General features: G+C 41.3%; 1 protein-coding gene across 4 annotated transcripts in view; it reads right to left on the reverse strand.

The window, feature by feature from the left end:
* The window catches only part of CNOT6 (CCR4-NOT transcription complex subunit 6), a 77,285-nt gene extending 51,400 nt beyond the window's left edge, over positions 1 to 25,885 (reverse strand). For 2 of the 4 annotated variants that reach the window (XM_061149617.1, XM_061149615.1), the window contains exons 1-2: positions 25,612 to 25,885; positions 7,912 to 8,025 (exon numbers count right to left, since the gene is read on the reverse strand). In XM_061149617.1, coding sequence (XP_061005600.1) covers positions 7,912 to 8,023 — 112 coding nt within the window. In that variant the 5' untranslated portion in view covers positions 8,024 to 8,025; positions 25,612 to 25,885. Of the gene's footprint in view, positions 1 to 7,911; positions 8,026 to 17,981; positions 18,092 to 25,611 lie in introns of all 4 variants that reach the window. The other 2 variants (XM_061149614.1, XM_061149613.1) reach the window with 2 other exon arrangements.
* Between the last annotated feature and the right edge of the window lie 348 nt (positions 25,886 to 26,233).

Genomic DNA, 26,233 nt, shown 5'->3' on the forward strand with positions numbered 1-26,233 from the left:
CCAATGGATGTTGGCAATTTGATCTCTGGTTCCTCTGTCTTTTGTAAATCCGGCTTAAACATCTGGAAGTTCTCAGTTCACATACTGTTGAAGCCTGGCATGGAGAATCTTCAGCATTACTTTGCTAGCATGTGAGATGAGTGCAATTATGAGGTAGTTTGAACATTCTCTGGCATTGCCTTTCTTTAGGACTGGAATGAAACCTGACCTTTCCTAGTCCTGTGGCCACTGCTGAGTTTTCCAAATTTGCTGGCATATTGAGTGCAGCACTTTCACAGCATCATCCTTTAGGATGTGAAATAGCTCAGCTGGAATTCCATCACCTCCACTAGCTTTGTTCATTGTGATGCTTCCTAAAGCCCATCTGACTTTGCACTCCAGGATGTCTGACTCCAGGTGAGTGATCACACTATCGTGGTTATCCACGTCATTCAGATCTTTTTTGTACAGTTCTGTGTATCCTTGCCACCTCTTCTTAACATTTTCTGCTTCTGTTAAGTCCATACCGATTCTGTCCTTTACTGTCCCCATCTTTGCATGAAATATTCCCTTGGTATCCCTAATTTTCTTGTAGCGATCTCTAGTCTTTCCCATTCTATTCTTTTCCTCTATTTCTTTGCATTGATCACTGAGGAAGCCTTTCTTCTCTCTCCTTGCTATTCTTTGGAACTCTGCATTCAGATGGATATATCTTTCCTTTTCTCCTTTGCCTTTCGCTTCTCTTCTCAGCTATTTGTAAGCCCTCCTCAGATAACCATTTTGCCTGTTTGCAATTCTTTTTTTGAGGATGGTCTTGATCACCACCTCCTGTACAATGTTATGAACCTTCGTCTGTATTTCTTCAGGCCCTCTATCAGATCTAATCCCTTGAATCTATTTGTCACTTCCACTGTATAATCACAAGTGATTTTATTTAGGTCATACCTGAATGGTCTTATGGTTTTCCCTACTTTCTTCAACTTAAGTCTGAATTTGGCAATAAGGAGTTCATGATCTGAGCCACAGTCTTGTTTCTGCTGACTGTATAGAGCTTCTCCATCTTCGGCTACTTTCTTCTCAACTTAAGTCTGAATTTCGCAATAAGGAGTTCATGATTTGAGCTCCAAGTCTTGTTTTTTCTGACTGTATAGAGCTTCTCCATCTTCGGCTGCAGGGTATATAAGCAATTTGATTTTGGTATTGACCATCTAGTGATGTCCATGCATAGAGTCGTTTCTTGTAGTGTTGCAAGAGGGTGTCTGCTATGAACAGTCCGTTCTCTTGGCAAAACTGTGAGCCCTTGCCTGCCTCATTTTGTACTCAAAGGCCAAATTTGCCAGGTACTCCAGGTATCTGACTTCCTACTTTTGCATTCCAGTCCCCTATAATGAAAAGGACATCTTTTTTTGGTGTTAGTTCTAGAAGGTCTTGTAGTTCTTCATAGATCCGTTCAACTTCAGCTTCTTCAGCATTAATGGTTGGGGCATAGACTTAGATTACTGTGACACTGAATGGTTTGCCTTGTAAATGAACAGGATCATTCTGTCATTTTTGAGACTGCACCCAAAAACTGCATTTCAGACTCTTTTGTTGACAATGAGGGCTACTCCATTTCTTCTAAGGGATTCGTGCCTACAGTAGTAGATGTAATGGTCATCTAAATTAAATGACATTTTACTCAGCCATAGAAAAGAACACATTTGAATCAGTCCTAATGAATGAATCTAGAACTTATTATATAGAGTGAAGACAGAAAGAGAATAATATTGTACATTAATAATGTATATATATGGAATCTAATAAAGATGGTACTGATGAACCTATTTGCAGGGCAGCAATAGACTGCAGACAGAGAAAAGACTTATGAACTCAGTGGAAGAAGGAGAGGGTGGGACGAACTGAGAGTGTAGTACGGAAACACATATATTACCGTAATGTAAAACAGAGAGCCAATGGAAATTTGCTGTATGATGCTGGGGCAGGATGGGGTGGGAGGAGGGAGGGAGGTTCAAGAGAGAGAGGATGTATGTATACCTATGGCTGATTCATGTTGATGTATGGCAGAGACCAACACAATATTGTAAAGCAATTATCCTCCAATTAAAAATAATTAAAAAAAAAAATCTAAACAAAGAGGGCGGGGGGGGGGGGGGGGGGCGGCAAGACCTGAACAGACATCTTGCCAATGAAGATATGTCCATAGTGAACAAGTATATGAAAAGATGCTCTTAATCATTTATCATCAGGGAAATGAAAATTAAAATAACAATGTGATATCACTATTCACACCCATTATAATGGGCAAAACCCAGAACAATGTCAAATGCTGGAGAGGATGTAGAGCAACAGGAGCCCTCATTCACTGCTAGAGGAAATGCCAAATAATACAGCCATTTTGGAAGAGTCTGGCATTTTTTTTACAAAGTTAAACATTCTCACCATCATGTGCCTTGCCATTTACCCAGGAGTTGAAAACCTACATCGTACACACAAAAACCTGTATGTGGACATATGCAGCAGCTTTATTCATAACTGCCAAAACTTGGAAATAGTCAAGATGTCCTTCAGTAGGTGAATGGATAATCTGTGATATATCTAGACAATGGAATATCACTTAGCACTAAAAATATATGAAGTATCAAGCCATGAAAACACATGAAGGAACTTAAATGCATATTACTAAGTCTTAAATTCACATTACTAAGAACCCAATCTAAAAAGTCTGCATACTGTTTGATCCCAAGGACAGAAAAGGCGAAACAATGGCGAGAGTAAAAAGATCAGGGGTTCGGGGACAGTGAAGTAGGAACGAACAGGGAGAGCACAGAGGGCTTTTGGGGCAGTTAAACTACTCTGTATATGACATGACAGGGGTAGATACGTGTCATTATATATTTTCTAAACCCCTAAAATGTATAATATCAGGAGTGAACTCTAATGTAAACTATGAACTTTGGGTGCTAAAGCAGGTTCATGAATTCTAACAAACGCACCACTCTGGTGGGGGATGGTGACAGTGGAAGGATCATACACTGTACTTTACATCAAAGGTGCTATGACCCTAAAACAGTTTAGTTAAAAAAAAAAAAAAAGAATTAAAACTCAGTAGTTGCCAGGGGCTGAAAGTGGGAGGAAGAGTCTGCCTAAAATGGAGCAAGGTGAAGTTTTCTGCAGTGATGAAACCATTCCATATTGTAATTGTGATGGTGCTTAAACGACTGTCTGACTGTACATGTAAAAGAATGGTACAAGAGTAAGGGAGTGAACTTACTGTACTCTGTCTTTAAAAGTGATTCTGAGACAAATATGTAAATATTCAAATTCAGAGAATAAGTATCTCTGAAAGAAAAAGTGAAGAAAAGAACCAGAACACTAAAGCTATATTCCAAGGAAACTTCCCTGAAATTAAAAGAGAAAAAACTCAGAACTACACATTGAAAGAGCATATTATACCTAAGAATATCAAAGTAGAACAAACAATACCAAAACATATTCAAGTAAAAATTACTGACTTTAAGGAAAAAAAAATTCTTTGGGCATCTCCAAAAAAGAGAAAATAATAACAAACTATAAAGAGAGCTGAGTGCTGAAGAATTGATGCTTTTGAACTGTGGGGTTGGAGAAGACTCTTGAGAGTCCCTTGGACTGCAAGATCAAACCAGTCAATCCTAAAGGAAATCAGTCCTGAATATTCATTGGAAGGACTGATGTTGAGGCTGAAGCTCCAATACTCAGGTCACCTGATGTGGAGAACCAACTCATTAGAAAAGACCCTGATGCTGAGAAAGACTGAAGGCAGAAGAAGGGGACGAGAGAGGACGAGATGGTTGCATGGCATCGCCAACTTGATGGACCTGAGTCTGAGCAAGCTCCAGGAGTTGGTGATGGACAGGGAAGCCTGGCGTGCTGCAGTCCATGGGGTCACAAAGAGTAGGACACGACTTGGCAACTGAACTGAACTGAATAATGAAAAAAAACTTTGACTGCCAGCAAGCCTACGGCAAAACAGGGCAATGTTAAGCAATAAAATAAGACTAATAATGACAACTCACGGCATATGTTTGAAACCCAAATAGACTAGTTAGTAATATACTTTATTTCTTTCATTGTTTTGGCTCTGTCGGGTCTTAGCTGCAGAGAACAGGATTGCTCATCGCGGCGTGGGGGCTTCTCCAGCTGTGGCACGTGGGCTCGGCAGTTGTGGCGCCGGGCCTCAGCTGCCCTGCAGCATGTGAGATCTTAGTTCCTGGACCAAGGATCAAACCTGAATTCCCGGAATTGGCAGTCGGATTCTTAAACCACTGGATACTTTAAAAATGAAACTTTAAAAATCTGACTGGTCACCTTCAAAGGACAACAGTTTATCCTGAAAACTCATAAATAAAAGGAAAAAAGAAGCATTCTTTTCTACCTTTCCTACACAAATTTATACCTTGAGCAATCAATTAGTAAATGAGGGAATAAATCAACTGTGTGCACATAGGTCACTTCAGTCGTGTCCAACTCTTTGCGAGCTTATGGGCTGCAGCTCACCAAGCTCCTCTGTCTATGGGATTCTCCAACCAAGAATACTGGAGTGGGTTGCCATGCCCTCCTCCAGGGGATCTTCCCAACCCAAGATCAATCAACTCTTATGTCTCCTGCATTGGCAGGAGGGTTCTTTACCACTAGCACCACCTGGGAAGTCCAAGATAAAATTAAATATAATTTTAAAAAATGACGGAAAGTATCTCTTTAACATATACAGCTCATCTAATTAAAGAGTATCACTATTTTGCAACCCTCAAAGAATTAATGGTTCTAGGCACTGAACATCAGTAGAAAAGAAGGCTTTTATATCTTATGTGCCTCCTAAAGAAAAAAAATACCACCATATATATAACACAGTCTTCAGTCCTGTCAAAGGTCTTAAATCCAACTCTTGATCAAGTCTCTGTATCCTACTTGCAAACATGGATGAAAAACATGTTGAACTGCATGCAGGAGAATACATACTGCAGGGTAACAAGAAGGTCAACAGATAAACTGTAAAGAACTTTAAAGGATGGACGGGGAACATGTAAATTAAGACATATCAAACAAAAAGGGGAGCACCCAACTCAACACTTGTGTTTAGTCATCAGTGGTGTCCAACTCTCTGCAACCCCACCAGCCTCCTCATCCGTGGGGATTCTCCAGGCAAGAATACTGGAGATGTACTGCCATACTGCCATGCCCTCCTCCAGGGAATCTTCCCAACACAGGGATCAAACCTAGGTCTCCCGCGTTGCGGGCAGCTTCTTTACCATCTGAGCCACCTGGCAAGCCCCATATAACCTGATGTTAAAACTGTAAAGAAACAAAAGAAGTGATTACTATAAAAGTTAGGGTAACAGTTACTTTTGGGGAGTGGAGAAGGGACTGCGTTGGGCTGTGGTGTGGAAGGGGTTTTGGGAAAAGTGAAAAACTTCTAATTCCTTTTTTTTTAACTGTAATATAGTATTTTATTTAATCCTCTATATCGAAAACATTTATTTTATTAATATCAAATTATTAACAAAGTGTTCTACATCTTTTTTTATATTTACAGTGTATCTCGGTTTGGACTAAGGAGATTTCTTTTCTTTCTCAGACTTACTTATTTATTTTTGGTTGTGCTAGATATTCGGTGCTGCACATGGGCTTTCTCTAGTTGCTGCAAGCAGAGGTGTTTCACTGTGGTGGCTTCTCCTGCCGCAGAGCATGCAAACTAGAGCACAGGCCCAGTAGTTGTGGTGTATGGGCTTAAGTATTCCAAGGCATGTGAGATCTCCCCAAACCAAGGATGGAAACCATGGCCCCTGCATTGGCAGGAAGATTCTTTACCACTGAGCCACCAGGAAAGCCCTGAACTAACCTAAGTACATTTCAAATGCTCAGTAGCCACATGCGTTTCATGCCTATTGGACTGATCAGAAGACTTCTAATACTTGACCTGGGTATTACTAGGCTTCTGGCCTTAAAATAATTCACTAATATGCTTCTGTGGTTTTCTTTATCTGTGTCTCATTTTACCATAAAAAAAATGGCCTTCTTTAAAAAAGTAAATGACTAATAGTCATTTGGATTATCTGGCTACCACCAAATGGCACAAGGATCTAACCACCCATCTCCCTAGAACCAGAAGACTATATGAGATTAGTTCAGGTCCAGAATTCAATGACCTCAGATCCCTAGAATTTCATATCACATGATCTTAAGGAATTGATGCTAGAGTATACACATGATAACTCTAACCTTGAAATAACTCTAATCTTAGCATGAAATGATTTCAGTCTTGAAAATTTCTACACATTGGAGTTTATGTTCATGTATTAAGATGATAAAGTGACCTTCCTGATAGCGGTTTTGTTAATTACAAGGTCTTGTTCCACCAGACCTATTCAATCAACAGCTTATCCTCCACAACACTTGGTAAAGATAAAACTGTTAAGAATGCTATTTTAAAGGAAAAATCTCTCCTTTTCCTTCCTATCTTCTACACAGATTTCTTCCCAAAGTTCAGAATAAGCAGAGAACAATGACTCAAAATTGCCAATGAGTTCCCAACATGAGGTACAGCGAGCAGACAGAGAAAAATCCCCTTCACCTCAGATAGAACCTCACTGACCTAAGTGAACACTTTCTAGAGTATCCAAATTTCCTAGAAGCAAATGACTCGTAATTCAAAAACTGCTAATACAGACTGAAAAAAGAAAAATATAGTTAAATACCAATCCTGCAGAAATTAAAAGGGGAAGCTGGAGCAGTAATTGCCTGTGCTTCAAAGGCTCTCTGACAGAGAAAACCAAATTTGACAGGAGAGGCAAAAGAAGAGAGAAAACTTCACTCTCCCACCACTCTTACACCAGCACTCCAGAAACTGGAAGAAGGAAAACAGGAGAGACCCGTGTAGGTAACAACCTCTACCACGGCTGCAGAAGAGGGTGTTGAGGCTTACTCAATAATTAATCAGAACTTTTGAGCTGACAAGGGAGAGATGCTACTATTACTACTTCCTTTCGCTTTCTGTATAGTACTTTTCTACTTAGACGCCACAGTTATATTTTGTCTATTAGTTACTTACACTTACACAGTCCCTTCCTCTCGCTCCGTAATATGCCAAAAGCTTCAGAACGAAACAGACCTTTTTTTTCCCCCCATCTTTGTATCTTACATATGTCTAGTACAGCACCTGGAAAAATGTTTTACACATAGCATATACTCAGTATGTCTGTTGCATTAAACTTTTAAAAATATCAAGGGCAGTCAAGTGAAAGAAAAGAAAATTTGGTCAATATTATTTCAGAAAGCAAGAGTCAAGAAAAACTAGACGGAAAGTATGAGGAGGCATGTTAGGTCAACATGAACACAAAATTTCTTTAGCCCTGGTTGCCTTAAGAAGCAATCACGTCCCTTGGCCATATTTTTGAAGACCTGCATTAAAGGTAGAAGCGAATTCTGAGAGCTACTTCAAACTCTTTCCAAGATTTTGTGTTTCTGAACAAGGCTGTCCCCAGAGACTCAGACTAAAATACAAATGAAGAAAATAAGGAGAAACAAATCTATCCCAGAATCTACAACAGAACAGGCATTCCCCACCTTACTGGAAACCTGTAACTGGATAATACAAAAATCACTATCCTACTTCATCAGAGAATTAAGTAACAGAACAAACCTTTGTATACTAGTCACTACATATGCTATTTTCATTTCATCTTTGATATTATCATCTTCATTTTAAAAAAGGACACTGACAGTGAGAAAATAAGCAATGAATGGGTTCTGAACTTTGACTCAAACCATGTTCTTTCTACTGAACGCTTCAGCTTCTAAGACAAATGAGCATTGGTAAAATACAGCATTGCTTCCCTTGTGTATTGGCATTACTAGATTTTAACTTCCAAACCATAAATTTATCCGTGTATGTCTTACCACTTATTTCAAGCTCCACCCAATGAGATTTCTTTCCATTTGCTGCTTCCTCAGAGGACATAATTGTGTATATCCTCCGAGGGTCAGGGGGCTCGTATTTCTCTTTGGGCATGCCTGTTGAAATGAGAAAAGAAACCAATCAATATATGAAAGAGTCAAACAGCTGAAAATAACATCTTTTAAAAAAGCAGACATCTATATTATGATCTCTAAACACAAATTCCCACTAAAACGAACTAGGAACTCCTTAGAGAAATGGAAGATTTCAAGAATGGGATTGGAAAAATATAAACAAGTTTGGACACTAAGAAAGATACTCTAGCTGTAAAGGGCATAGGAGTTAGCTTGAAGAGGTCCCACTGGCCAAGATAAGACAATCTGAACAACAAAAGAAAGACTACTAATCAATTTTAAACTGTATGAATCCAAAACTCGGATTTAAAAAAAAAAAACCTGTCACCTTAAGTTGGAAAATAAAGGGAAAGAATCAAGCATTTATCCAGCACTTCTGGCAGAAACTGGTTGAGGAAGTGTTCTTAACAGAATTTTAGCTAATAAATGCAGAAAGTTACCTAATTAGAAAAACCACTATTTCACAACCTCTAATGAAAAAAATGTTTCACCATTAATGGCTAATAAAGGAATCAGGTAAAAAATATCCAATGGAAAAAATTTAAACAGATCAGGCTGTAAGACCTCAACCCAAGGATCAATCTCAGTATTAGAACAACTAGACTTGTATCTCAATACTATGTACACTCTTGCCCCTTCATCCAAAAAAAATTAAAAGTAAAGACTGAACTTGAATCAAATAAGCCTCTCTAGATCTGGAACCAGTTTACACTAAGTAAGGGAGACAGAGGAATATGGTGAAAGTAACATAAGACACAACAATGTGAATATACTTAACACACGGAACTGCACACTTAAGATGACTATTAAGATAGTATACTTTGCTACGTATATTTTACTATGAGTAAAAAAATTTTTTCTTAACTCTAAAATAATGCCACAAGAATACAGCCAGCCAGATGCAGACAATAGAAAGTTCTACATGACAGAAGGCTCAATTTCCTCAACAAATGAATGACATGAAAAGGAAACTGGTATTAAATGACTTGTGAGGCACAGCAATCAGATGCAATATATAGACCTCATCTGGGTCTAATGTAACCAAATTAAGTGTAAAAAACATTTCTGAGAATCAGACAAATTGGAAGAATTATATCTAAGCTGATACTGGGACTACTAGTCATTTTGCTCGTGGTTATTTTAAAATTCATATTAAAAAGCAGAGACATTACTTTGCCGACAAGGATCCGTCTAATCAAAGCTATGGTCTTTCCAGTAGTCACGTATGGATGTGAGAGTTGGACCATAAAGAAAGCTGAGCGCAGAAGAATTGATGCTTTTGAACTGTGATGTTGGAGAAGACTCTTGAGAGTCCCCTGGAGATCAAACCAGTCAATACTAAAGGAAATCAGTCCTGAATATTCATTGGAAGGACTGATGCTGAGGCTGAGGCTAAAGCTCCAATACTTTGGTCACCTGATGCAAAGAACTAACTCATTGGAAAAGACTCTGATGCTGGAAAAGATTGAAGGCAGGTAGAGAAGGGGATGACGGAGGATGAGATGGCTGGATGGCCGACTCGATGGACAAGAGTTTGAGCAAGCTCCAGGAGATGATGATAGAAGGGAAAGCCTGGCGTGCTGCAGTCCATGGGCTTGCTAAGAGTTGGACAGAACTGAGCAACTGAATTGAACACCTACTCTGGATACCTACATAGCTGAACAAAGCTGGAGAAAAACACACTATCATATGAAGTTAAAGTGAGCCAGTCAGCAATCACTTACCTCAAATGGAGTTACTGCTGAACGGGTTTGAGGTTTTAGTTTTACAAAAAGAGTTACAAAGATGGATGATGGTGATGGCTGCACATCATCATCAATGTATCTAGTAACACTGAATGCTACACTTTAAAAATGGTTGACACGGTAAACTTTATGTTATGCATATTTTACACAATAAAAAAATTGGAAAAGAGCTAAAGCTACTTTCATTATGTTATGCTGCATCTATACTGATGAGAACTAGAGCTATTTCAAACACAAAAATGGTTTTGACTATGTAGTCAAAACACAGGAAGAGGTAAGTAATCCCTTTTTGAAGAAGGTAAGTAAACAGTGAAGACTAATCACCTGCATAAGAAATAGAATATCTATTTTTTGTTTTGTTAAATATTGTTAATAAAACTGTCCTCCTACATGTTTATTTCTCCAGAATAGAAACACAATGAGTGAAGTTTTTAGACTAACACAAAACATACCTAACAAAGAGCTATACTGTCAAGAACTGTTCCTGTCCCCTCTAGGGGACAAGCTGGCAAGGCAAGTGCCCACTGTGAATCGTATGAATACAACAGTAATAACAAAATACTGGGTAAAGCAACCAGAGCTTAATGACAACATCCCTTAAGAGTCCTTAAGATCACTCAAATGCCATTATTCTGACTAGATTTTACTTACAAAGCAACCATCTGATCTTCACTGGCTGTTCCAAATAGAATTTAACGATAAGCTGCTCTGTTCAGCTATGGTTAGTATTTTGGTCCTATAAGCTCTTTTTTTAAACTAATATACTTTAATTGGAGGATAATTATTTTACAATATTGTGATGGTTTTTGCCATACATCAAATTGAATCAGCCATGGGTACACATGTGTCCCCCCATCTTGAACTACCCCCCTCCCTCCCCACCCCATCCCTCTGGGCTGTCCCAGAGCACTGGCTTTGAGAGCCCTGCTTCATGCTCTGAACTTGCACTGGTCATCTATTTTACATATGGTAATATACATGTTTCAATGCTATTCTCTCAGCTCATCCCACCCTCCCCTTCTCCCACAGTCTAAAAGTCTGTTCTTTACATCTGTCTCTTTTGCTGCCTTGCATACAGGATCATCATTACCGTCTTTCTAAACTCCATATGTATGCGTTAATACACAGTATTGGTGTTTCTCTTCCTGACTTACTTCACTCTGTATAATAGGCTCCAGTTTCATCCACCTCATTAGAACTGACTCAAATGCGTCCCTTTTTATAGCTGAGCAATATTCCATTGTGTATACATACCACATCTTCCTTATTCATTCATCTGTCACTGGACATCAAGGTTGCTTCCCTGTCCTAACTATTGTAAACAGCACTGCAATGAACACTGGGGTACATGTGTCTCTTTTAATTCTGGTTTCCTCAGTGTGTATGCCCAGCAGTGAGACTGTTGGTTCATATGACAGTTCTATTCTCAGTTTTTTAAGGAATCTCCACACTGTTCTCCACAGTGGCTGTACCAGTTTGCATTCCCACCAACAGTGTAAGAGGGTTCCCTTTGAGTCATTAATCATTTGACTTCTTAGTGAAAGTTCAGAAGTCTGATTTACCCATCTCATGCGAGCTTAGTTAGTGTGAAGAAATGTCCAGAGTTCAATCACGCTTCAGAGAATAAATAAAAGTATTACTGAACTGAAATCTGAAATCCAGATCCTAGACCTGGGGTCATTCCATCAAGAGTCATGATTTCTGCCTAGGCAGCCAGCCACTCCCTTTCTGAGTTCTCAAGACATGTGATGAGCTATCTTAAAAGTTAAGAGACAGCACATTACCCTAAACTTGAAAGAGGCAAAATCTTTATTTTCCAAATCCCCAAGAGTGTGAAAGTGGAAGTGGGGGAAAAAGAACATGACAGAATAAAAGAAATGGTAGCAAACTGGACAGTCAAGCCCTTTTGAGAAGCATATCTGCCCACTAAGCAACTCCACCCATTTTTCTTGGGGTCCAACAGAACATAGTATTGGAAACTAGGTAGTGAAAAGGACACAAGAACACAAACAATTCAGGATTTTCCCCCAGGCTTTGAAATCAACAAGCAGATCTTGCTCTCTAAAAAATACAGTATGTTGCTGCAGATTACTATCTAAAAAGAGTAAAAGGTTTCCAAAATTGACTGGAAAACTGCCAAGGAAAATTACATGACTTTTAAAAAATAGCTAGGCCAGAGTCAGCATGTATGTAACCCCAGACTAGTCGATCTTCAACTCCCCCAATCCAATGCCAAACATCATTATTGATCTTGGCAGCATAAAATCTGTCCCTGATCGAGACCTCAGAGAAATGGTTTTTCACTATCTTAGAATAGAATAATTATTTACCTTAAAGAAATACAGGACATTATTTACCAGACAGAAAGATATGCTTACATTATTAAAGAGTTTATGAAATGGCTTAAAAGTACACAGGAGAAAGGGTGAGAGAGAAGTGGAGGGAGGAGGAGAGAGGAAGGGTGGGGGCCCTAACTGCAAGCCAACCACCATTTGCGGCAGCTTTTAAACTAAGAAATATGTACAAAAGAAAAATATTTAAGTGTCTATCCTTTCAATGGGTACTCTATTTCAGTCACCAAATGGCCCAGGTGAAAAAAAGTCCTATTTTACAAAAGAAAGACAATAAATGAAGTATGAAAGAAGAAAAACAACATCATTTCATAACTCCCAATGAGCCTTTCTAAAACAAAGACTTATAAACTGGGTTAAAATCTTGAGATGAATCACTGGCACTGGCGTAATGCTAAGTAACACCACCACCCAGGTTGTTTTTTGATTATAAGGTAGAAAATGTTCAAGAGAGGAATAAACTATTACCTCTTCATCAATCTTCTCAACACTAACAAGGGGTAGAAGCAGACACTGTGGGCCTTTTGATCTGACAGAATGTGAAATACACACCAATAATGTTTACTTTTTTAAGAATTAGAGGAACTGGCTGTGCTGTGCTGTGCTGAGTCACGTCCGACTCTTTGCAACCCCATGAACTGTACCCCGCCAGGCACCTCTGCCCATGGGGATTTCCAGGCAAAAATACTGGAGTGGGTTGCCATTTCCTCCTCCAAGGGGTCCCAACCCAAGGATCGAACCCAGGTCTCCTGCAATGCAGGCGGTTCTTTACCATCTCAGTCCCCAGGGAAGCCCAACAACACTGGAGTGGGCAGCCTATCCCTTGTCCAGGGGACCTTCTGACCCAGGAATCAAACTGGGGTCTCCTGCATTGCAGGCAGATTCTTTACCAGCAGAGCTACCAGGGAAGCCCAGAGCAGCTGGCTAGATGACACCAGAGCAGCAACTGCAACGAAGGACATTCTCCAGGATAACTGGTGTGCCACCTTCAGCAAGCTGGGCTCAAACTATTATAGGTTTGAAGAGAATGAAGAGATGTGTATAATGAGATGTAATGCTGCTGCTGCTGCTGCTGCTAAGTCGTTTCAGTCTTGTCCGACTCTGTGCGACCCCACAGCCGGCAGCCCACCAGGCTCCCCCGTCCCTGGGATTCTCCAGGCAAGAACACTGGACTGGGTGGCCATTGCCTTCTCTGGAGATGTAATGAATGATCCACAAATCCGCAACAAAAAACATTCTGCAGACACTTGGAGACACCCTTAATACCAAGTTCATATTTTGAAATATTAATAAATTATTATGAGATTTTATTGTAGCAATGTGTAAAAACATGTATCTTGTTAAAAGACACTCTGAAGTTAAATAATTTAATTGTAATAGCCACATTTTTTCCCCCAAGGGAAATAAGGCTGAGCCATAGCCAACTTGTTTAATTTTTGATTAGAGTATTATTGCTTTACAACGCATCGGTTTCTGCTGCACAGCGATGTGGCTCAGAGCTAAGTGTACATACATCCCCGCCCTCCTGAGCCTCCTCCCAGCACCCCGACCCCACTCCCCAGGTCACCACAGAACACGGAGCACAGCTTCCTGCGCTCCACGGCTGCTTCCCATCAGCTACATGTTTCACACACGGCCGCGTGTGTATGAGTGCTCCTCTCTCAGCGCATCCCACTATCTCCTTCCCCATGTCCACAAGTCCACTGCCTTCATCTGTGTTTCTATTCCTGTTCTGCAAATAGGTTCATCAGTACCATTTTCTAGATTTCATATATATATGTGTTAACATATATTTGTTTTTCTCCTTCTGACTTACTTCACTCTGTATGACATACTCTAGGTTCATCCACATCACTACAAATGACCAATTCCGAATTACAGCCAATCTTAACTGACAAGACAAAAAGTAAGTTCTTTTCCTTTTCTTGGTGTTACATTTTCTCCTCCATTCTTGGTGTTTTACTTCTTTCAAAAACACAAAGAAAAAGAGTGAGTAGGGCAGAGGAAAGGCAGGAAAGGAAAGGAAAGGTCTTTCTCAAAGAAAGACCCTTTTATTTATTGATCAGGCTCCTCGAAGAACTATAAGTTAGGGAATATACGAAAGGTCGTGCCACTAGCCTTGGTGCCAATTTACTTTTTCCAATCCAAATTTTCACTAGGTGTTTACAAATTTTTCACTAAATCCAACTGATTTTTACTTCTTCAGGACTTCTAAACCTGTCTTTTCCATATTTACAGCTACTAAAATTAATCCACACCCTCATTCTCAGCTACAACTTTTAAACAACCTTCTCTTTCCTCTGCATACCACACATTTACTCAGCATTTATCAGTTCAATTGTTATCTCCCAGTGTCCTGTGCCAGACCTAGCATGTTACACTAATAAAGTGGTCTAAACATTCTTTCCCTCAACACTCAAAATCAGGTTTTCAAAGAAAACTCAAAAAAAAAAAAAAAAAAAAGGCAATTCAATACAACTGAATCATGCTTCCTTAAGGAAGCTTTATTTACAGAATCATTCATTCAACAAATATTTACTAAGCACCTTCTGCTTCTGTTTCAAACACTGTGTCAGGTGCCTGGAGAAAAGAATAAACAGGAAATGTGTACGTGATCTTGGATCTCAATCTACAGGGTATTGGGGGGGGGGGGGGTGGTGTGTGCAAACAAAAATCTTACAACAGTGTAATCACACTACAAACCTTTCTTTTTACAAACATTAATTTAGGACTCCTTCCCTATCCCTCACCAACACAGGAGTCTAATTTCCTGCTTTGAGCTACTTGAACCATGAGGGTATTTCTAACGTTGCACTCTTTAACCCCACCTAAATTTTTTTTACGCCTCATTCACCTACTCTACTACAGGATCTTTGCACTTACACTCAGAGCCTGGCAAGTAGCAGGTGCTCAGTGAATGTTGTCGTCGTTCAGTTGCTAAGTCGTGCCCTACTCCTTTGCGGACCCCACGGACTGCAGTGTGCCGCCATTCCCTTCTCCAGGAGACTTTCCAACCCAGGGATCAAACCCCCATCTCCTGAATTGGCAGGCAGATTCTTTACCACTGAGCCACCAGGAAACCCAAACTTAAAGGTAAAAACTGTATAATCTTAGTGACATGCTAGAGCAAAATGAGAGCAGACCGCAAACAGGTGGCAGTAATGACAAAACTGTGCTGGGTGCCTATCTGCCACACTCTGCACCAGGCGTGTAACAGCTAACGTGTGTGAGCCCTCACCAACTGGCAGGCCCTTCACATACATTACCTCATTTAATCCTCACAACTCCTCACAACTCTGTTCTTCATACATAAAGAAAGGAAGGGTCAGAGAAAGAATCACTTGCCTAGATCACAGATACTAGTGGCACAACTGAGATTTTAACTCAAATCTGATCCAAAAGTCTGTGCTTTCAACCATTATGCAATAATTTCCTTGTATTATCTCGATTTAATCTCATAGCAGCCCATGAAGTAGACACTATCCTCTTTTTACTTTTGATAAGGAAACTGAGACTCTTACATTTAAATAACTTGCCCAAAGTCACACACACACTTGGTTAGTATTAGGTTGGTGCAAAAGTAATTGCAGTTTTAGCATTGTTGAAATTTGCTGTTTGATACGGGAATACATTCTAAAATAATTGTGATTATGTCATACATCATTTTAATGCCCAGTTCTTGCTTTTTTTTTTTTTTTTTTTTTTTGCTACTGACATTACTTTCTATGTATTTTATATTTATTTTAGATTATGGAAAAGATGTTAGACAAAAAGCAAAGTCGAGTGATTTTCTTATTCAAGTTCAAAATGGGTTGTAAAGCAGGGGAGACAGCTCTCAACATCAGTAACACATCTGGCCTGGGGAACTGCTAATGAACACACAGTGCAGTGGTGGGTCAAGAAGTTCTGCAAAGGAGACGAGAGCCTTGATGATGAGGAGTGTGGTGGCTGGCCATCAGGAGTTGACAGAGACCAACAGAAAGCATCATCAAAGACTGATCCTCTTACAACCACACAAGAAGCTGCTGAAGACTTCAACGTCCGGCTTTCTACAGTCACTCAGCGTGTGATGCAAACTGGAAAGGTGAAAAAGCGCGGTAAGTGGGTGCCTCACGAGCTGACCTAAAATTTTTAAAAAATCATTGTTTTGAAGTGTCATCTTCTTCTCTTATTCTACACAACAATGAACCATCTCTCAATCAGATTGTGACATGCAACGAAACGTGGATTTTATACAACAACTGGCAACAGTGGTTGAACTTTGCAAAAAGCTCCAAAGCTTCTCCCAAAGCCAGACTTGGTGGTCTGCTGCCAGTCTGATCCACTTCAGCTTTCTGAATCAGGGCAAAACCATTACATCTGAGAGGTATGCTCAACAATCAATGATATGTACCGAAAACTGCAATGCCTGAAGCCAGCACTGGTCAACAGAAAGGGCCCAATTCTTCTCCACGACAAGGCCTGACTGCACATCACACAGTCAAAGCTTCAAAAGCTGAAGAATTAATTGGGCTACAAGAAGTTTGCCTCATCTGCCATATTCACCTGTCCTCGTAAACCAACTACCACTTCAAGCAACTCAACTTTTTGCTGGGAAAACACTTCCACAACCAGCAGGATGCAGAGAATGCCTTTCAGAAGTTTTTCAAAACCCAAAGCATGGATTTTTATGCTACAAGAATAAACAAAACTTTTTTCTTGTTGGCAAAAAATGTGTGGATTGTAATGGTTCCTATTTTGATTAATAAAGATTTGTGTTTCAGCCTACTTAAAATGATTCAGTCTGAAACCGCAATTATGTTTACACCAACCTAACAGAGCGAGGATTTGAACCTGGGACAATCTAGTTGCAAGCTGTACACCAATGCCTCATACAACTCTAGAATTCTGTTACTGATGAAACCAAGATATCCTGTGTTCATTCTTCAAATATTATGTTGCTAAGACCATGAGTCCTTGAGTTTCCTTCTCAGATATATGATCTTTACAAACTACTCTTCACTCATATTCTCTACTCCCAAACTCTGCCTAATATTTAAGACAGCAGATCTCAAATGCTATCATCTCAGGGTCCTTATACTCAAGTATCTCAAAGACCTTTTGTATGTGAGTTCTATCTATCAATATTTACTGCATTAGAAATAAGAACTAAGGAATTTAAAAATGTGCATTAACTCACTAAATATAATAAACCTAGCACATGTTAACCACAACATTTTAATGAAAAGTAACTACTTCCAAAAACAAAGCAAAATTTTGCAAGAAGAGTGACACTGTCTTACATTTTTGCAAATCTTTAAGGTCTAACATGCTGGAAGACAGCCTGTCTACTCTGAATTCAATTGATCAGATCACACACATTTGTTAGTCTATGAAAAACTGCACAGTATACTCATAAGAGGATGAGAATAAAAAAGGCAAGTAACATTGCAGTGTTATTTCTAAAACTTTAAGGTTTCAGTAGCTACCTTTTCCTGCCTCCCAAAATGTCAATTCCTTAAATCCTTTTCTCACAGAGAATAAAAATAAACTTAAGGAGGGAATGGAAATCCACATCAGTATTCTTGCCTGGAAAATTCCATGGAAAGAGAAGTTTGGCAGGCTATGTCCATTGGGTTGCAAAGAGTTAGACACGACTTAGCAACTAACACTTCTCATTTTAAGTTCATATTGGTTTAACTAAAATTTACAACCGTAAAACCTCTGCAAAAAAGATTTTAAAATTATGATAAAACAGTCCTCCAAGTACAGAGTCAAACAGCAGATGCAGTAGTCTAATTTCTCAAAGGAGAAGACTGGCATTCCCATCTGTATCTGCAGCGCCCAGTCAGTAACCAACTACCTGTAAGAGTTGACCAGACTGCTGTTAGGGGGGCTTCCCTGGTGGCTCAGCAGTGAAGAATCTGCCTGCAGTGCTGGCGGGGAGGCTGATCCCAGGGTCGGGAAGATGCCCTGGAGAAGGAAATGGCAATCCACGTCAGCATTCTTGCCTGGAGAATCCCATGGACAGAGGAGCCTGGCAGGCTACAGTCCATGGGGCCTCAAGAGTCGGACACAACGTAGCAACTAAACCACCAACCACCATGACAGACTGCTCATAAAATGCAGTTCTAACCATGTGCCTCTGCCTAATAACATGACTGAATATAAAATACAGGGAGAAGTAAGAGTGTCCTGCAACACCACAGAAACTACCGAGTTTGAAGGTCAAAAATGGTCAAATACTAACAAATTCAACTCAATAAATCAACTCAAAATATAACTACAAAGGTACACTAAATACAGGTCATCCACAAATTTCTATTTAAAATACAAATACTTCTTAGTATAGAAATCTTAATTTCTATATTTTAAGTCAAATATTAAGTACAGAGCAAAAGAACATATTAAGACAATCATGATTTATGATCTCATCAACAAAGCTGAATGCCATCTAATATGAAGAGCATAAATTCACAATTTGTGTGGTGAAATATCACTGAGATAAAAAAGGTAAGGAGCGCCAGCCACCAGTATTAAATCTAAATCTTTTCTCTTAGCATGAGACAAGCAACAACCAATCCAACAATGATGACTGCCAACAGAAATCTTTTCATTTCTTATCTTTTGCCATCTGGCAATTAGATCATTTTTCAATCATCTAATTGCTCTTCCCTCTCTTATGATCACAATATTACAGCTACCCCCTTTTTCTTGTCTTTCATTCACTAAGTCGCGACCAACTCTTTGTGACCCCATGGACTACAGCACGCCAGGCTTCCCTATCCTTCACTATTTCCCAGACTTTGCTCATATTCATGTCTACTGACTCAGTGATGCTCTCTATCCATCTCTTCTTCTGCTACTCTCTTCTCTTTTTGCCTTCAGTCTCTCCCAGCATCAGGCTCTTTTCCAATGAGTCGGCTCTTTGTATCAGGAGGCCAAAGCTCCAGCTGAAGACAGAGCTTCAGCTTCACCATCAGTCCTTCCAGTGAATACTCAGGGTTCATTTCCTTTAGGATTGACTGGTTTGAACTGCTTGCGGTCCAAGGGCTCTCCAGCACCATAATTCGAAGGCATCAATTCTTTAGCACTCAGCCTTCTTTATGGTCCAACTCTCACATTCATACATGGCTACTGGAAAAACCACAGCTTTAACTAAATGGACTTTAGTTGGCAATGTGATGCTTTTGCTTTTTAAAATGCTGTCTACGTTTGTCATAGTTTTCCTTCCAAGGAGCAAGTGTCTTTTAATTTCATGGCTGCAGTCACCATCCACAGTGATTCTGGAGCCCAAGGGAAAAAAAACCTGTCACTGGTTCCACTTTTTTCCCTTCTATTTGCCATGAAGTGATGGGACCAGATGCCAAGATCTTTGTTTATTGAATGCTGATTGTTAAGCCAGCTTTTTCACTCTCTTCTTACCCTCATCAAGAGGCTCTATAGCCCTCTTCACTTTCTGCCAGTGGTATCATCTGCGTATCTGAGGTTGTTGATATTTCTCCCTGTAATCTTCATTCCAGCTTGGGATTCATCCAGCCTGGCATTTTGCATGATGTACTCTGCATATAAGTTAAATAAGCAGGGTGACAATATACAGCCTTGTCATACTCCTTTCCCAATTTGGAACCAGTCAATTGTTCCATGTAAGGTTCTATTGCTTCTTGACCTGCATATAGGTTTCTCAGGAAGCAGGTAAGGTGGTCTAATATTCCCATCTCTTTCAGAATTTTCCACAGTTGCTGTGATCCACACAGTCAAAAGCTTTAGCATAGTCAAAGAAGAAGTAGTAGATGTTTTTTCTGGAATTCCCTTCCTTTCCCTATGGTCTAACAAATGTCAGCAATTTGATCTCTAGTTCCTCTGCCTTTTCTAAATCCAGCTTGTCCATCTGGAAGTTCCTGCTTGAAGGATATTGAGCAACATCTTACTAGCATGTGAAATGAGCTCAATTGTACAGTAGTCCGAACATTCTTTGGCACTGTCCTTTTCTGGGATTGGAATGAAAACTGACGTCTTCCAGGCCTGTGAGCACTGCTGAGTTTTCCAAAATAGCTGGCTTATTGAGTGCAGCACTTTAACAGCATCACCTTTTAGGATCTGAAATAGCTCAGCTGGAATTCCATCACCTCCACTAGCTTTGTTTGTAGTAATGCTTCCTAAGGCCCACTTGATTTCAGACTCCAGGATGTCAGCTCTACGTGAGTGACCACACCATATTACATTGCAATTTTGGCCTTTTGAGACATTCAACATTTATTCTAGCTGCTAAGTCATATATACAATCATTGTGGGAAGTTCTAGTACGCTAGAAATCAATTTTGACCCTCTAGTCCTTTCCCCCACCCTGAAAACTAAGACAGAAAATCATTCACAAAATGCTGACCATATAAATCATGAAGCCTTTAACAATTCTAGAATGTTTCTCTTACAAGGACTTAAGTGAAGTCCTAAGGACTTTCTGAACCCAGTTTCTTGACCGTCTTCATCAAGCCTTCACATTTTTACTATGTCTCCTGAAAAAGCATGTCACACACACACAATTTCCCCACCCCCATCCACCTAAAGTCTCAGTGAATCCCTATTGTATACAAACTTACATCCCAGCACTTTAAGAGCCTAAGACCATTCACAAACTATTTCTGGCAACTCCTCCTGTCCCTTACATCTTTGCAACCTGTTCTTCAGTCCAAACTGTACATAACCTGTCTTTGCACATGCTCTTTCTTCCCACTGAAATGCCCTACTCAGTCTAACAAACCTCTCTTCAACTTTCAACATTCAGCCCAAAGACCTCTGCAGTGAATCCCCCGTTTCCGAAGCAGAATTAGATGCTCCTTCTTTGGCGGTGGTGATTTAGTTGCTAACTCATGTCCAACTCTTGCGACTCGCCAGGTTCCTCTGTCCATGAAATTCTCCATGTAAGAATACTGGAGTGGGTAGCCATTCCCTTCTCCAGGGGAATCTTCCCAATCCAGGGATTGAACCCCGGTCTCCTGTACTGCAGGCAGATTCTTTACCATTTGAGCCACCAGGGAAGCCTCTGCTCCTTCTTTAGCATCCCCCAAATGCTTTGTGTATTCCTCATGTAACCTGATGAGCGCTTTATTGGTTCATTTGTTTTTCTCTCTGCACCACTGTAAGCCCACTTGAAATAAAAGAGCATAAGCCCTACCACTGTTGCTGTTTGTTGTTCAGTCGCTAAGTCTTGACTCTTTTCGACCCCATAAACTGCAGCACACCAGGCTCCTCCATTCCCTACTACCTCCCAGAGCTGGCTCAAATTAATGTCCACTGAGTCGATGACCCTTTCCAACCATCCCGATTACAGTAGCAAGTCTAAAACAGCGTGTTTCAGGTATTTTTGGAACTGAGTTTTAGCACTACTTTAAAATGCTATGTTGAAGTGTAATCAGTTCTGCTGTATCTTTTATTCTGAAAATAACCTGTTCCAACGCGACTGATATATTAGAAAACTTGAGCATAACACAAAATTCCCATTTGCTTATGTATGATTTTGTCTGAGAAAAACACTTGAAAAAGGTAGAACCTGCCCCTGGCTGAACGGAGCTACATAGAAATTTACAAAATACACACCTGAAAACACCTATCAGCTCCATCAGTTCAGTCTGTGTGTACACATATGCTGAGCCACACCCATCCACATTTGGTGTTATTATAACATTCCATTTGATTTCAGGTAACCCTCTTTCCATCACTTTACAATAACTCACAAGCAGCAACCCTTCTGATGCCATTTCCACAAGCAAACCAGGTCTTTTTCAAGGTAGAGTGTCACATTTATCATGGTATTTGTTCAGCTGCTTAGCTGTGTCCAACTCTTTGCAACCCCATGGACTGCGGCACCCCAGGCTTCCCTGTCCTTCATTATCTCCAGGAGTTTGGTCAAACTCAAATTCATTGAGTCGATGATACCATCCAACCATCTCCTCTGTCGTCCTCTTGTCCTCCTGCCCTCAAATCTTTCCCAGCATCAGGGTCTTTTCACAATGAGTAAGCTCTTCACATCAGCTTCACATTGGAGCTTCAGCTTCGGCATCAGTCCTTCCAATCTATATTCAGAGTTGATTTCCTTTAGGACTGACTGGTTTGATCTCCTTGCTGTCCAAAGGACTCTGAAGAGTCTTCTCCAGCACCTGTGGTATTTATGTATTCCTTAATCATTTAACATGTATAAAACTATGCTACTATTTTTATCAGGTTCCTTTTTTAAAAAATAAAGTCACTGACAATGTTTTGAGTGTTGTGTCCCAGTACCATTTTTCCCAAAAGGCCTATAGTTTTTACTGCACAATTCTGCCTACCATGGTGACTTTTAGGAACCTATATGTTGCTCTAGGCTTCCCTGGTGGTTCAGAATCCACCTACCAATGCAGGAGACTTCGGTTCAATCCCTGGTTGGGAAGATTCCCTGAAGAAAGGAATGCCAACCCACTCAGGTATTCTTGCTTGGGAAAATCCCATGGACAAAGGAACCTGGCAGGAACCCCAGTCCATGGGGTCTCAAGAATCAGACATGACTTAGAAACTAAACCACCGCCACCATACAGAAGGGAAAACTCCGTCCTCCACCCAATTTCACAAAATGTTTACAGTTCATATCCTCACAGACCATCAGGACAGCCATAACCTTTAAGCTTGGTGGCTCTCACTTCTGGTGAGCAAAGGGTTGATTTTTCCAGCTTAACTGCTACAGTCTGCCTCAGCCTAACTGAGAAGACAAGTTCTGAAAGCCTGAATGCCTACCTACAGTACCACTATATGGGTTTCATTGTTTTGATTGCTCTTAATTTTCAAAACATTTTAAATTACCCTATATTACAGAGCAACTGAACCAAGTCCTCAAGCTCACTACAAAAGAGATCACAGAAACAAAATACCCTATATCCAAGTTTAAAATAGATTCAGATTCACTAACTTCACACTATCTCAAATGTGACTTTCTTACATGTAGGGCCTCCACTTAATTGCCCACACTGATGCCTAAATGATCTCTAAATCACACTGCTCCCCTCTGAAAAATATTTTGCTCTTTCCTTTGCTACAGGATAAAGATATAAACCTCACTTTTAACTTAATAAGCATGGTTCTTCAAAATCTAGGATGGACATTTGCAGGCTCATCTCCAGTCACTCTCCTTTTCAGTAACATATCACCACTGGCCTTACCCCCAACACTTGGCACCTCAGTGAACCCAGAGTTCCTTATGTTGGAAATGACCCGTCTCCCCAGTTTGACAAACCTATATTCCATGTTATTTTCTGTAAACTGCGCCCACACCTTCTACAAATTTAATCATTCTCTCCTATTCTCCCACAGCCTCTGTACACCCACTAAGACTACAGCAACAAGAAGACAGCAACTATTATTCACTTTTTAATTCTCAGGGTCCAACACTATGTCCAGCATATACTATTCCTTGCACATAAGTTATCAAGAAAATAAAAATGGAAGAGAGAGCGGTAAAGGCCAGAGAAGGGTAAGATTAAGGCAGCCTAAATGAGCCCCCACCTTATATGCAAATAAACACTTTAAAAAGCAGTTTTTCAACCAGTGCACCTTAAGTGTGAGAAAGTTACAAGGGTGCTAAAGAGTCCTCATGTTTTATGACCCAAAAACTACAAGCTGCGAGCAGCCTTGACCATTTATTTCAGTATGCCTTACATGTATTACCCCTTTCCACTGCACTACAATATGAAAAAGGTTTATGCTTTAAAGAACATTAAAAGAAGGCTAATATGAACACAGTGGAATGCCTAAGCACTAACCAAAATACATTATTTATAAACCACAGGTACAGACGCAAATGCCAGAGGACTAAGTTCTATAACCAACTTCATGTCTATTCAAGAGTCTGAAAAGTTTTACTTTGCCACCAAGGTCTGAGAAAACTGAAAATCCCTACAAACAAACAAGCATTCAGAAGAGCTTCTTCATCTATTAACACATTACCACTGAGGAAGACACTTCTGAAACTATGCAAAACCTTCTTGGCTTCACAAGAAACTTTGTCTTTTGTCACATCCTCGCTTTTTGACCCTTTCATTAAGTGTCTTGTTCACCTACTGAAACTGATCAGGCTCAACTACTTCAAATAACTTCCATTCATTAAAACAAACACACTCTGCCCTCCCAAAAGGACTAATCTTTGTCAAGTACATCACTTTCATGTGCTCTCACACTTAAACAAAACCTGGTCCTTTCCCTCTTAACTGTAATATCTTGGGCAAGTCGCTTTAACCTTTCTAAGTTTGTTTCCTCATTAGTAGGTATTCAAAAATTTTGTTTAAAGCAAGAGGACTGTACTAGATCACTGGTCTAAAAATATTAAGCTATTTTTATTCTAAAAGTCATCACATTGTAAAGACTGGAATAATTACTCTGACAGCGATTACAAAACAAGTCTTCAAAACCTTTCGATCAATGGACATAGCTCCTACAGCCTACAAAACTGTTTTGGGATGATAAACTCTAGTGCATTCAGAAAAACGAAAAGTGTAATTATATGCCATTTTATTTTTCACCTGTTCATATTCACTCTCTTCCTCCCCAAAATTAAAATCCCCAGACACAAAGAGGCAAGAAGATTCTGCACTACCACCAATGGGGCAATCCACCTGGAAATAAGTATGGGAACTCATATTCAAGGAAATTATTTAAACCTCAGTTTAACACAATAATACATCCAAAAAGGACAAGCAAAACGACCATTCACAACTTGGTCTTTTGCAGTTAACAGTTCAAGAATAGGTTACAGGTATTACTCAGCAAGTTCTTCAAGAAAGGTACAGAAGGAGAAGAGTCAAAAGAAAAAAAAGCTACTGAAGAAAATAATGACTGGTACTTAGAAAAAAGGAGGAAAGACAAGATTTAGGTTATTAAACATAAAAGCTTCAAGTAATTGTATCTCTGAGTCCTCAGCAATATCCTAATCTCTCCATCTGCTGCTAAAGGCTTCTCTAACCATGGCATTCCCATCTTCCCAATCCATCCCCCCGCCCCGCAAAAAAAATAACTGCATTAAACTTAATTTTAAACACATTCGGGGGGAACAGTTTCCCGCTCTGCGGTAACTGCGAAGTTCCAAACTACACTTCGCGCAATCCCACACTGCCACTTCTCCAAAATTGCCACCCATCCTGGCCAAGAGTACCAGACACCAACTCTCCTCCTGCGAGCGACCAGAGCCGGAGTCGAGAGCCAGGGCACCCCGCCAACCCCGGAGCCCCCGCTGCGTGCCCCCACCTCCGCCGTCAATCAACACCCCCGAGCCCCGGACTCCGCGGGATCGCGACAGCTGCGCGTCCAAGGACCCCTCGACAGCCGCCGTCTCGTCCAAGCTGCAGGCCCGCCGCCCACGAAACTTCGGGTGCTCTCGCTCCGGTGCCCCGCGCTACGGCCCCCGGGACACGACTGCGAGGGGCCCGTGCGCCGCCAGCGCGCCCGCTGGGCCCCGGGCCGGCCCCGCTCACCTCCTGGCGCGCACCGCCTTCCTCCGCCGCGGCCGCCGCCTCCTCCCTGTGAGTGCAGCGGGGCCTGACCTGTGGAACCACCATGCCAGTCCCGCCCGCAGCCGCAGCGCCGCCGCCGCCGCTCGTCTGCCGCCTCAGTCGCCGCTCTTTGTTCCCCCTCCGAGACCCGCCGCGTCGGCCGCCCGCTTCAGCCTCCTCGACGGGCCGCCACTACGCGCCCCCGGCCTCTCGGCCGCCGGTCTCTCCCTGTTCGCTGCACCCACCGCCGCCTCCGCCCCCGCGCAGCCGCCGCCGCCGCCCCCGACGCCGCCGCCGCCTCCTCCCCCGCGTCCCCCTTGTTTTCATTGAAAGCGAACAGGCATCATGGCGGCGGCCGCCGTCCCCCTCCCCCGCCCACCCCCTCCGCGGCGAGCGCGCGCGCGCGCGCCGCCACTGACGCTGCCGCTCCAACATCCCGGGCGCCCATTGGCCACCGCCGCCGCGCGCCGCCGCTCCGCGTCCGGGGCGGCCGCTCTCCGCTCGCAGCTTCCGCAGGCCCCGCCCTTTCTCTTCCCTCTCCCGGCTCTGGGGAGCCCGTGCCCAGTGCCCGCCTCTCGGGGCCTGGGTTCCCGTCTTCGCGCTC

The sequence above is a fragment of the Dama dama genome, chromosome 9 (assembly GCF_033118175.1).
Source record: "Dama dama isolate Ldn47 chromosome 9, ASM3311817v1, whole genome shotgun sequence".
NCBI classification, from domain to species: Eukaryota; Metazoa; Chordata; class Mammalia; order Artiodactyla; family Cervidae; genus Dama; species Dama dama.